Source organism: Phlebotomus papatasi, chromosome 1 (assembly GCF_024763615.1).
Source record: "Phlebotomus papatasi isolate M1 chromosome 1, Ppap_2.1, whole genome shotgun sequence".
NCBI lineage: Eukaryota > Metazoa > Arthropoda > Insecta > Diptera > Psychodidae > Phlebotomus > Phlebotomus papatasi.
This window is the reverse complement of record NC_077222.1, coordinates 74,319,174-74,331,195: the sequence shown is the minus strand read 5'-3', so window position 1 is coordinate 74,331,195 and position 12,022 is coordinate 74,319,174. Positions and strand designations below refer to the sequence as shown.

At 32.4% G+C, this 12,022-nt stretch overlaps 2 protein-coding genes across 2 annotated transcripts; one reads left to right on the top strand and one right to left on the bottom strand.

Moving 5' to 3' along the window:
- Positions 1-2,988: 2,988 nt before the first annotated feature.
- Positions 2,989-10,155, top strand: LOC129801969 (pickpocket protein 28-like). The gene is made up of 5 exons (XM_055847475.1): positions 2,989-3,633; positions 3,690-4,031; positions 7,501-7,866; positions 7,927-8,018; positions 8,100-10,155. The coding sequence occupies exons 1-5, from the start codon at positions 3,017-3,019 to the stop codon at positions 8,330-8,332; spliced, it is 1,650 nt and encodes a 549-aa protein (XP_055703450.1). The 5' UTR covers positions 2,989-3,016; the 3' UTR covers positions 8,333-10,155.
- Positions 10,156-10,532: 377 nt separating this feature from the next.
- Positions 10,533-11,745, bottom strand: LOC129801960 (omega-amidase NIT2-like). The gene is made up of 4 exons (XM_055847463.1): positions 11,679-11,745; positions 11,144-11,614; positions 10,797-11,084; positions 10,533-10,729 (listed from the first exon to the last, which is right to left on the bottom strand). Exons 1-4 carry the CDS (start codon positions 11,692-11,694, stop codon positions 10,632-10,634), a joined length of 873 nt encoding a protein of 290 aa, XP_055703438.1. The 5' UTR covers positions 11,695-11,745; the 3' UTR covers positions 10,533-10,631.
- Positions 11,746-12,022: the final 277 nt, after the last annotated feature.

Below are 12,022 nucleotides of genomic sequence, written 5' to 3'. Positions count from 1 at the left end.
AATATTTTATGTTTTTGCAGTACAGTATTTGATATTTTTTCACTGAAAGTCACTTTGTTATTAACTAAGCTTCGCTCTAATATAATTATTTAATAATGTTTTCCAAAAAAATAAAGAAATACGGATGTGGTGAAATAGGGCTTACTTTTTTCGGTTGTGTAAGTACTTTTCGCCACTCATTTTTCCAAGCATTTTACAAGTGGCGCACCTCGCGGAATTTAGTTGAAACAGACGTAATTGTCAATTGATTTTTGTCGCAAACAAAAAATGTGCAAAAAATCATTCGAAATACTCTAATAATTGTCTAATATCGGTGTTAAATAAGAAAAGTACTGTGCAATGTACTTTTGCGGGTTTTCGAAAGCTGCTGTTTCTTAAAAATCAATTAAAAACAAGTGGCGAAAAAGTGCTTACACAGTGGCGAAAAAGTGTTTACAAAGTGGCGAAAAGTACTGAAACATGCACTGTTGCAGGAAATGTATTTTTTCAACTAGATGCCCAAAAATTCCCGGAAATTCTCCTGGTTCATTAGAGAGACAATGCTTCAAAGCACTTGTACAGAAAATTTCTTTTTATTTCGACAAAAATTGTACGAATTACAAGGGTACAAAACCTTAAGGTGGCGAAAAGGGCTTACTCTACCCTAGCATCACTATTGTGCAATCCCATTTATATAAAACAACAGGGTTTTCCTTTATTACTGTTGAAACTGGAATTTCTTGTTTATGATAATTCAATTTGTTCGCTTGTACACTTTATGGACTTAATTGTCTTAAATAAATAGAAGAAGTTTTTTTGGAATTTATTTTGTATTATATTTTTCTGCAATAAGTAGATTGAAACGTATGACCCGTATGACCATTATAAAAAAGTATCAGTTTATGCACTGAGTAAAAAAAGAGGGTGCGATTAACTTTTTTTCTTCAGAACTTTAACTTTTCTTCAGATTTCCGCGAATTATACTTTCGCATAATTTTCCAGGTATCGCTTTACTATCGATGTTTATAGATCATCAGAAAACAAATTCAAAATAGAAATTTAATTAAAAAGCCAACATTTTTTGTATTTTTTTACATCTTAACTTGAAGTAAGTTTAAAACATGGACTTGAATTTTAACTTCTGACATTAAAAAAAAAAGTAAGAATAATTGATACCATTGATTCATTTATTACCCATTTGGACCGATAGAAAAATCCAAGACCTTTCCATAAAACCAAATTTAAGCAAATCGATTGGAAAATGAACCCTCCACTCCGAATTGATTAAATTTGACCTTGAAAAAAACCCAGAATAGAGATCTTTTATGTCATATAAGTATGATAATACACTGAGAGAAATCTGGAAAAGTTAAAATAACATTCCGGAAATGTTTATTTTACCCTGCGGTATTGATCCGAAATCGGTGTAAATTTTATGCTTTTTAGATGTATTAGGGGTTAAAATTACCCTTTTTCATGTTGATTTTACCCTGCAAAAGGTGTAAAATTAACATTAAAAAATGTTGATATATTTTTACACCTAGAAAGTGTTAAGGTTACGAGGAAAAAAAGTTAATCGAATCCCTGTTTTATTCTCAGTGTATATATTTTTTTTAAGGTTACCGAACACTTGAACGTGATATCTCTTACCCTCTTACCGTTTAAGAAGGGGTTACATATGGGTCTCTCAGGTTAAAAATAAGCATATTTCTGATAATAATTTATTGTGTCGAAAATATTATAGAAATTCCAACTTTTGGGATATGAAAGAGTAAGTTTAGAACAAAATTTAAAAAATAAAATTTTTGAAAACTTGAAAATTCGATCGTTGGTAGCCAATTTTCGGAACCATTCCTCAAAAAACAGACCTTGCGGTAGGCAGGATTTCTCTCAGTAGATTCATCTAAAATCAAGAAACCAAATAATACTCTATTAGAGGATTAGTTGGACTCCTGGATAAACGAAGGGTCTTTTGATAAAAAAAAGAACAAAATTTGGATTTTTGCAAAAGTTTTTGTAAAAAAGTATCAATTTTACCCTATTTTTCAACACATTTTGTATTGTAAAAATTTTTCTAATCAAAGGGAGTGCAAATCCTTCGTTCAAGCAGTAGATAATACTTCTCAAAACAAGTATGCAAAATTTCAGAAAGATCGGTTCAGTAGACTCTGAGTAAGTTTGACTACCGCATTGTAAAACGGTGTTTTGAGAAAAACGCGTTTAAAGTTTTACAACAATATGAGCGTGCGGGCAGAATGCATAACTAAAACTGCTCTACCTCCGAGAGTTTTACTCCGATTGACTTGAAATTTTCAGAAAATATTTTTCAAATATTATACTATAAAATAAAAAAAATAAAATTTTTTTTTACCTGAGAAACTCATCATGTAACCCCTTAATTTGCTGACTCAAACAAATTGTATACCTACTGCACTTTTCATTTCATTTATTTCAAGTACTGCTTTTGAGCTAGAGCTCTTGAAAACAAAAATTTAGACAGAGATATAGGTGTACAAAGACTTCAATGTTTGTGTGATAACGGCCACCGCCGTCTTAGCGTTGGTAACCAACCTCCAGAGTAAAACGGCGGAAAACCCTTTCTCAGGTTGTATGAGCCATCTTTCTTTAAGATCAAACAGTGAAGCTCGATCAGAGCTTTACTGCTTGATCGAGTACAATCAGCAAAGATTCTGCGAATGCACATCATATTTTTCTTATTTTCAGAGTCAGAGTATGAAATCTCATAAAAATACGAAATTCTCACTGTTCAAAAATACGAAATATAGGTAGTGTAAGTAATTCAACAAAATTACGACAGTATACAAAAAAGTTAAAAAAAAAGGATATGATGGCAAAAAAAGTTAAAATGATGAAGTTCTATTCAATGGAATATTTTATTTTATTTTAAGATAAAACTTTCATTTTCCGATATGAAATTTTAAATCCTAAATAATAGAAAGTGCATTTTAATAAATCAATTTGATTTGAAAAGAGACTTCAGTGCGACTATTACTCTGATCTCAGAAACATCAGGAAAATGCTTCGTGCCAGAAAACCTATAAATTCATCCAAGGAGGAAATCATTGAGGAAAAACCAACAATCCGCGAAAATTTCCAGCATTATCTCATGAATGCTTCTCTCCATGGTCTTAAGTATATGGGTGATACAACCATGTCCTTATTCGAGAGATGCTTCTTCGTTGTGTCTTTTGTAGTGGTTTTTGTCCTGTCGGGATATTTTATTTCAAACGTCTGGCAAAAGTGGAGTGAGACTCCCATCATTATTAGCATCAATCCAATAGGAATTCCTTTGACTACTATTCCATTTCCCGCTGTTACCATATGCAATATGAATCAAGCCCGGATAAGTGCAGCTCGTATAGCTTTAAAAGGAAGTCTTGAGGATTCTATGCTGGACAGTTTATGTGGATCAAGCAAAGAATTTAAATCGAACAATAATAGTACTGGCAGGTGGAGTCAGTTGAAAAGATTTCTCATGAATGCCTCACAACCTTGCAGTGAGACCCTAATTTTCTGTCGCTTTGCTTCAAAAACAGTACCATGCATGGATATCTTTTGGAGTTCCCTAACAGATGATGGACTGTGCTGTACTTTTAATACTGTTCATCCAGATTTTATGTTCCACACAACTATGTAAGTAACAAAACAGATTCAAGAAAAACTTCAAATTGAAGGCATATTAATTTCAGAAATGACAATATGTGGGAATTAGAAGGCAGTAATGCAAATTATTCAAAGGGCGTTCCTATTGATTGGACCCCAGAGACGGGTTATCCCAAAGAGATGCCAGAAAATGCTTTTCCAAGACAAGCTGCTGGAACTGGTCATGACATGGGACTCACTGTAGGATTGAATTGTGATGTTTCTAACTACTACTGCTCCTCAACAAATAGTTATGGCTTTAAGATCCTTCTTCATGCTCCAACCCAAACACCCAAAGTCAAAAATTTTGGCTTTTTCGTGGCACCAGGTACTGAGGTGAGAGTCGTTGTGAATCCCAGAATTAATACAGCATCTGAAATGATTCGCAGGTAAATTTAAAGGAAAATTTTAAATTTAAATTTTCTCTAATGTCCTCTACACATTGGGAGCAAGTTTCGTCAAAAAAAAAAGCTTTTTTTTAAGAAAATTACCTGCAGCTGTGCAGGCAGAAAGGTCAAAATTCTGTCAAAAATGCAATTTTTGACGAAAATTGCTCCTTAACCCATTCCTTACCATGGTATTATACATCATACGCAAATTGAGTGATTTTAAATGATTTATTCCTGGGCAATTTTTATCCAAATTGAAGTCGGGAATGTATTTTTAGTAACTTTAGTTCTTCAGTTACTTGGAAAAAATTGTCCTACAGAGACGGAAATACATTTTGTTGTTCTTTTCTCGCTTCGCGGAAGTTGTGCAAAATTTTTGTTCAAAATGGCGGACGGAAAATACGACATCCAGTCGAATTTGTTAAATTTGGCCTCTTTCCTCTATCCTGATTTGAATTCTAGTTGCCTAATTGTTTTCTTGAACAGTTACTCTAAATAAATCAATAGAGATTGTAATGAATTAATGCACAGAATTTAAATTCAGTGACCGTTAAGACGTGTGTTTCATAGGGGCTTCCCGTGCCCCCATATGAGGTAAATTTTTTTTCTTTTCAAAAAATTCATCTATTAATCTGTAGAAAACTAATCCGAAAATATGAACATTCTATCTCAAGTATTTCTGGTACATTGACTGAATGGGTTAAGAAAAAATATACCACATTTTTGTACGAAAAATGTATGTGAATGCTCTGCCCTGAATTTTGCCAATTTTTCAGTATCACAAATTCAAATGTCGTAGCGACTACAGGTTTTTCCGGTGGACGCGCTAATATCTTATACAAGTCGTTGTCAAATTACTCTAACTCCATAGACAGCAAAAAATGCAGTGTGATTCTAATAGTATTCTTCTAATAGTATTATTTTAAACGAATTTACATTAACACAATTTGCATTATTGATGTCCAATACCAACAATTTTATCACAAAAAAGGCCTATAGGAGGAAGTGAGGCACTTTTGAAAGTGGGGTACTTTTGGAATTTGGATTTTTAACCTATTACTGTTCGAACTCAAAGAGAGAGAGCAGTTATATAATCCACTTTTTATCAACTTGTCACACGGCTATAGGCCAAACGGTAAGAGATATCGACTTCCGGTCTTCGGTGACCCCCCATAAATCAACATTATCTGGGGCAGTCTTTTTTATCTTGCTCCATTCCCCTCCTCCCCTCCAAAACCAGGCTTTTTTTAGTTTTTCTCGAAAACGGCTCCTATTTTTTCATTTTCGGATATGTTTTCGGTAATCAATATTTCGTCCTTGGACACCTAAGTTCGAAAACTATTTCGATATCGAATTTCCGAACATCAAAGTTTAACCACATTGGAGGGTCTATTTTTCAAATGATTTGCTTAAATTTGGATTTTTTTTTAAATACCTTGAAATTTCTAACGCGTATATAATGGACTTGATCATTAGTGAATCGGTAATTTACCCATAAATGAATTGCATTTCTCGGATTTACTTTTTTATTTGTTCGTATGCTTGTTAATCATGCTAAGATATTTTCATACCTACTTTCTTAAGCAGTTTCTTATTCCGAAATGTTTTTTTTTATTATCATTGAATTTAATCCGTAATAAAGCGGTATGTACCCAAAAATTTAGCTTCTCAATCTGTGCAGCTAAATTATATCACGGATAAAAATCAATTTTATTTGAAAATAAGTAAAAATCCTAATTTCAAAGGTGCCCCACTTCCCCCTACTGCTAGTCAAGAAGCCGCAATTTATGTTTAAATTATTAAGGGAGACCGGGGTACCATTAGCCAGGGGTAGAATTACACAATGGATTTTTCTCATTTCCCTTAAAATGTACATTGAGCAAAGTATTTTTTAATGAAAACAAGAACACATCCCCATATTCCCAGAAATATTTATAAGTCTGATCCTGTTACCCTACAATTTGATGCATTTTTATAAAATGGGTATAAAATTGTTATTTTGATGTTACAGTTTTTGGCCCAGCATTTGGTTTTCTAAGTTGTTAGTCAAAATCTCATAGTTTTACTTTATTTCTGGCTTAAAGTTAATTAAGAGGTATTTTTCACTTAGATTATAATAATCTACTTTTTATATAAGATAATAAATACTGAAACAGCCCTTGGGGCAGATATGTAGCTACTCTTCCATGGCGGGTTAAAATTATCAATGATTATTCACTAATACGCGTAATTGTTAGATGAAAATTAGGGGAGACTGGGGCAAAAAGTCACAAATCGAAAAATTCAAAATTCAATATCTTCCAAGGTAAAAAAGATAGCGGTTCAAATTTTTTTTCTATAGATAGCCTCCATAAACCTTCTTCAATATCGTAAGTTTCTTAGAATTCGAACAAGGAATATAGAAAATAAAAAATATCGAATTTTTTAGCCCTATTTTTGAAATATTTTCCTTGCCTAAGATAACAATTATTACCTACTTATTTTTCAAAATTGATGCACTGGTGAATATTTTCTAAATAATTTGCATTTTTTGAATACGAATCCGCTATCTATTTTAGAATTTCACACAAGTTCTTTTCTCCAAAAATCCTTTTAGTCGGCTAAAGTCTTTTTATTTAAGTTTAAGTAGGCTAAAATGATGTAATTTGAAACCATATACAATTTGGGACATTTGGGATTTTCTCACTGTTTTAGAGATTCAAAAGGAAAAAATCTGTTCCTTTTCTTCTTAATCGTGTTTTTCTTCTAATTTTGCGGTTTTTGTTTTCTTTTTGCTCATCTGAAACAATGAGAAAATCTCAAGTGTTCCAAATAGTAAATGGTTCCAAATTACCTCATTTTACCCTAACATATTTAGCATCAGTGGGCTTCAATGTATCAAGTTAAACAATATTTGGTATTTCCAGTTTAAAATTTCGTCGGGAAAACTGGTGGCAATTAGTACCCCAAAAGTAGCTATATCTACCCATGCCGGGTCACGTGTAGCTAATCTATCATACTTTTTTCCAATATCCTAATGCTACTTATGAAACATAAAAAAAAAACATTAGATACACCTTATCATTTTTTCACAAATCTTCCGCGAAAAAAGCTTCATTTGCTGGCTAAATGTACCCCGGTCTCTCCTATATTAATTTCTATTAAAAAATTAGTGAGAATATGAATTTATTAAGAAATCACATTATGGTACTATTTATGTTTATAATATCAACGATTTTTATGGGCCAAAACTGACTTCCCAGAATAAAACAAAATCTAAATGTTTACCGATTTTAACTGAATTCTGATGTAATAGTTTGAAAAGAGGATTCGAAACTTTGTTGGACAATTGAACTCGCGAATATATAATTATTTATTCCATTCTGAACCACAATATTAATTTATGATAAGAATTAAGTGATTTTACTAAAGGCAACAATCATCGTTACAAACCTTCTTTTCAGATTAAACTTTAATATTGATTTTCCAGGGTTCCCATAGAGCAGCGTCAGTGTGTGTTTGCTAATGAGCGGAATCTCTCCTACTTCCGCACCTACACCCAAGAGAACTGTGAAATGGAGTGTGAGTCGTTAATTGTTAGTAAGCAGTGCGGTTGTATCCTTTACTATATGCCCAAAACAACAGCGGATGCAGAAATTTGTAGTCTCAAGGATGCTAAGTGCTATGAGATGATCCTAGCTTCTCTCGTATTTAACAATTCCAGCCATTCTTGCAGCTGCCTTCCTGCCTGTTATGAGATTGATTACGAGAGACGATCCTCCACCAGTCCCCTTGGAGTAGGAAAATTTCTGTTGCGAGAGAATTTTCTCAAAAAGTACAGCAGAGATTTTGCAATGTACTATTTCTATATCTATTTAACTTTTCAATTCTCTTTATTAAGATTTATATTTTTTAGGGATAATATAGCTGTTGTTCACCTGTATTTTGTGGAAAATACCATTCATAGCTATACCAAAGGAGAGCTTATTGGATTTACTGATTTTCTATGTAAGTTTTCTATCCAAAATACCTATATAGGAGTTGTTTTGAAACAATTCGGGATTATGTGAAATTTATAAATAATTCCAGCCAGCACTGGAGGGCTATTAGGGCTCTTCATGGGCTTTAGTGTAGTATCTCTTGTTGAGATGTTTTACTACATTTCCATGAGACCACACTGTTCTAAAAGAATTCAACAAAACCCCAATGCTACCCAAAAGGTGACTCCCACTTTTGTCGCTTGGAAGCCCGATTCACTCTCTGTTAAGAGGAACCTACGAAATCGTCAGGCTGGAATGTATCTCTATCCATATTGCGAATAATTTTAGCTAATTCGTTCAAGATTTTTTTTTTCATAGATTCAATGATAACTCAAAAGAGTTTTTGCACCAATTTTCTACACTTTCTCGGACTACAACGCTTCAAAAATAACTCTGGTGAAGAGTAAACAGCATCTGTAAGATTATTTCTAAACATTCCGGCCTAATGATTTATTTTTATTTTCACTGAGAATTCTCTAAACAAGATTGAAGTATTTTATGAGCTTATCGCACCTCTTATGTAATGTTTGTTTTATTTTTGTGTTTGTTTCCTTTCTTTCACCACTGAACTTTTTTTTTAAAGTAGTACCAAGCATAATTTAAATTAGTCATGGATAATTGTGCGTTTTGCGGTGTACGAGTATGTTTTTTTTGTTTGAAAATTTTATCACAATTTTAAACTGAAAAAATAGAGTGAAGCAAAAAAATATAACACTGTTCTATGCTTAATACATAAGGGATTATTGAAAGGATTGAAAGACATGGGATATTTTCCGAAATAAAGTAATAAAGTTTCTTAGGTGGAAATTATTCATATATTCGTGCATTTTGGAAAGTTTTTTTTTAATTTAATAATTTGATTCATGCAAAATATTGTGAGATGCTGTTAAATAAATGATTTCCCTCAATTCTGAGATAAAGAACGCTTAAAATTAAATTTAGATATTCAGTAGGGTAAATGTCCTAATTCAAAACCATTTCCAGACGCTTTAACTTTGAGAAAAGATTTAACACATTAAGTTCATATTTTTTCTGAAGAGAATTACATAAATTTGCACCTTGACTCTTCTAGAATGTTATACTATTTAGTGAAAATTCTTTAGATAAAATTTGATAACTTCTTAAATGCAAGAAAAATACGCGAGCGTAAAATGTTTCTATTGGAAACATATTGATCCAAATGGAGACAAGGGAAATTTTCTAATTGGAGACAAACAGTGTAAGTGAAACCGCGACGAAAAGCTACCAAAACCTTGTTGAGTTGCTCCTGAGTGCAGGATTTGTTCTTATTCCTGATCTTTTCGCCTTTCCCATCTAAAACAATAGGAAAATCTCTCCAAAAAAATCATATTTCCGAGGTTTCCTATTGAAGCATTTGCAGACACTTCAGAAAAACCCTTTTTGTTCACGAAATAGGTAATTATTTCATTTGAAAACTTCACGTACCGCTAACAATAAAGATTAGCACTTAATTTAACTAAAATTAGCCAGAAATATGACATAAATGTTAAACAAAAACGAATAAACAACAATCACTTTATTGTGTTTTTCATTGGAAAACATGGTTGATCTATGAAAAGTTCAATGGTGAAAAGGTACACTTTTAATTTTTCTGAGAAATTAACAAATTAAAATTTGTGAATATAAATGGATTTTCCCTTTATTTGGAGTAAAATTAATTAAATAATGGAACTCAGGTATAGAAAATATATAAATATAGTAATTTAGTACTGTATTTATCATGAAAACAGTGACGTTTCCATTTAGAGTAACGAAAAATTTCCATTTGAAGCAGGTTTTGAGTTAGCTTAATTTACCCTATCAGTTAAACTTGTTCCAATTTTTAGTTAAAGACTGAGTGCTATGGTTTGAAATTTTCTCGCGATAAAGAGAGCTGCATTTGAGCTTAAAAACTTAAAAAAAATTGGCAATTTTAAATTAAAGAGCTTTATCAGAGAATATAAATTAGCTTTTAAAGATCGATTTAGAAGGGCTCAGAACTAATGGTATTATTTTAATGTATTGAGGACTTTTATATGAATTTATTATATTTTAGTAAAGCAATAAAATTGAATGAGAATAAATGTATAATGTCGTAAAATTAATTTAAATATTTTTATTTAGTTGTGCAAAAGAGTACATTCAAGTTCAGAGGAGAACAAGAAAATTTGCAAAATGTAACAAAACTACTGGCGTCGTAGAAAAACTTATTTTTTATTGGTTTAACTCTTATTTATTTGTTGATCTTACAACACCAAACAATGGCCTGAGTAACTTCTCATTTAAGAAAAAACACAGTAAAAATATAAAAAAAAAGGATAAGAACGAGATAATATGGAAATTTTCCATTTACCCTACAAATTAATGCAATTTAGATAAATTTGTATAATTGGTAATGAAACTGATAAAGCAAAAGTTGCAGAACGAGCGAAAGATCAAAAAAGTCATGAAATAAATAAATAAAAGCATTTCACCGTAAAATATCAAATTTTATCATTTTTATTGAACTTCAACTGAAATAACCAATTACATGATAGACTTTATCATACATTCTTTGCATAATATTCTTATTCCAAAAAATTTATTTGATCGGAACTTTAACGACAATATCATATAGATCAGTCCGACGTTGATGGATAACCGGGATTTGTTCTCGAACTTGATCACAAATAGTGAAATCTGCAGAAAAGGAATTGAGAAATATAAAAGATAATTGTAGATTAATTCCCATTAGTCAGCTACTCACCAACATCCGTGGCAATGAAACCTTCATCTTCCTTTAAGGACTTCACCACTTGACCCCATGGATTCACTAACATTGTATGACCCCAAGCTACATATTCATTTGCGTAGTCCCTGGCATTGGAGACCATCGTAACGAAACTCTGAGTATCATTTGCTCGAGATCTCTGATAGAGCTCCCATGACAAAGGACCCGTAGTCAGGGAGAAGGAAGCTGGGTAGATCAACAGATTGCATCCTTCATTTCTGTAGATTCTGGCAAATTCCTCAAATTGAATATCATAGCAGATGCCTACAAAATTTCAAAGAAATCCTCAGCATTTCTCTAAAATATTATAAAACTTTTCTCACCTATTCCGATCCTTGCTGGTCCAACATCCACAATCGTGAACTGATTTCCTGGCGTAAAACCGTCTGACTCCTTGAAAGTGATCGCATTTGGGATGTCTACATCGAAAAGATGTACTTTCCTGTGCTTAGTAATCAATTCTCCCTTAGGATTCCAAACTGTGCATGTATTATATAGCGTTTTTGGCTTCTGGACATCGCGCTCTGGGAAAGAGCCTGCAACCAGGTAGATACCTAGTTCTTTAGCTATTCCAAAAAGAGCCTTGCTAGTGTATCCATCAGGAATAGTTTCAGCGTATTTATCGAAAAATTTAACACCATAAGGTGAATTGAAGCACTCTGGAAGAACTACAAGGATGGGAACTGTGGTTTTCTTCTCCTTGGCCACAGCGCTCCTGATCATGGTCAGTGCACGAGTTACATTATCCTCCTTTACATCACCCACTTTGTGCTGTATAAGAATCAAACGAATCACTGTAAAGAGCGCAAAATTAGCTAAAAGCAAGACTACCAATTTTAAGTTGATGGAAGAACTAACATTTTGACGAAGACATTGCAATTCTTTTTGATAACACTGGAAAATTCTTGCTGTCTTTCACAAAGGAAAGGCTTTAAACTGGTATGAAAGATGAGAATTTACACGTATTTATACTCTTTTGATAGAGATTTAGATAACAAGTTCACGGGGTTAAATTTCTGAAATCTTTTAAAGAATATAATCGAATTGTGTTTTTTCATATCTTTCATAATTAAAAAATTGTACACAATTCAAATAAAAATATTCCGCTACAAAGTTGGTTTTTAAAATAGGCCATTTTGGTATCAACCCCCAACTGTCTTGAAAGAATTTTTTTGGTCTGTTATACAATTTGTAAGGAAATG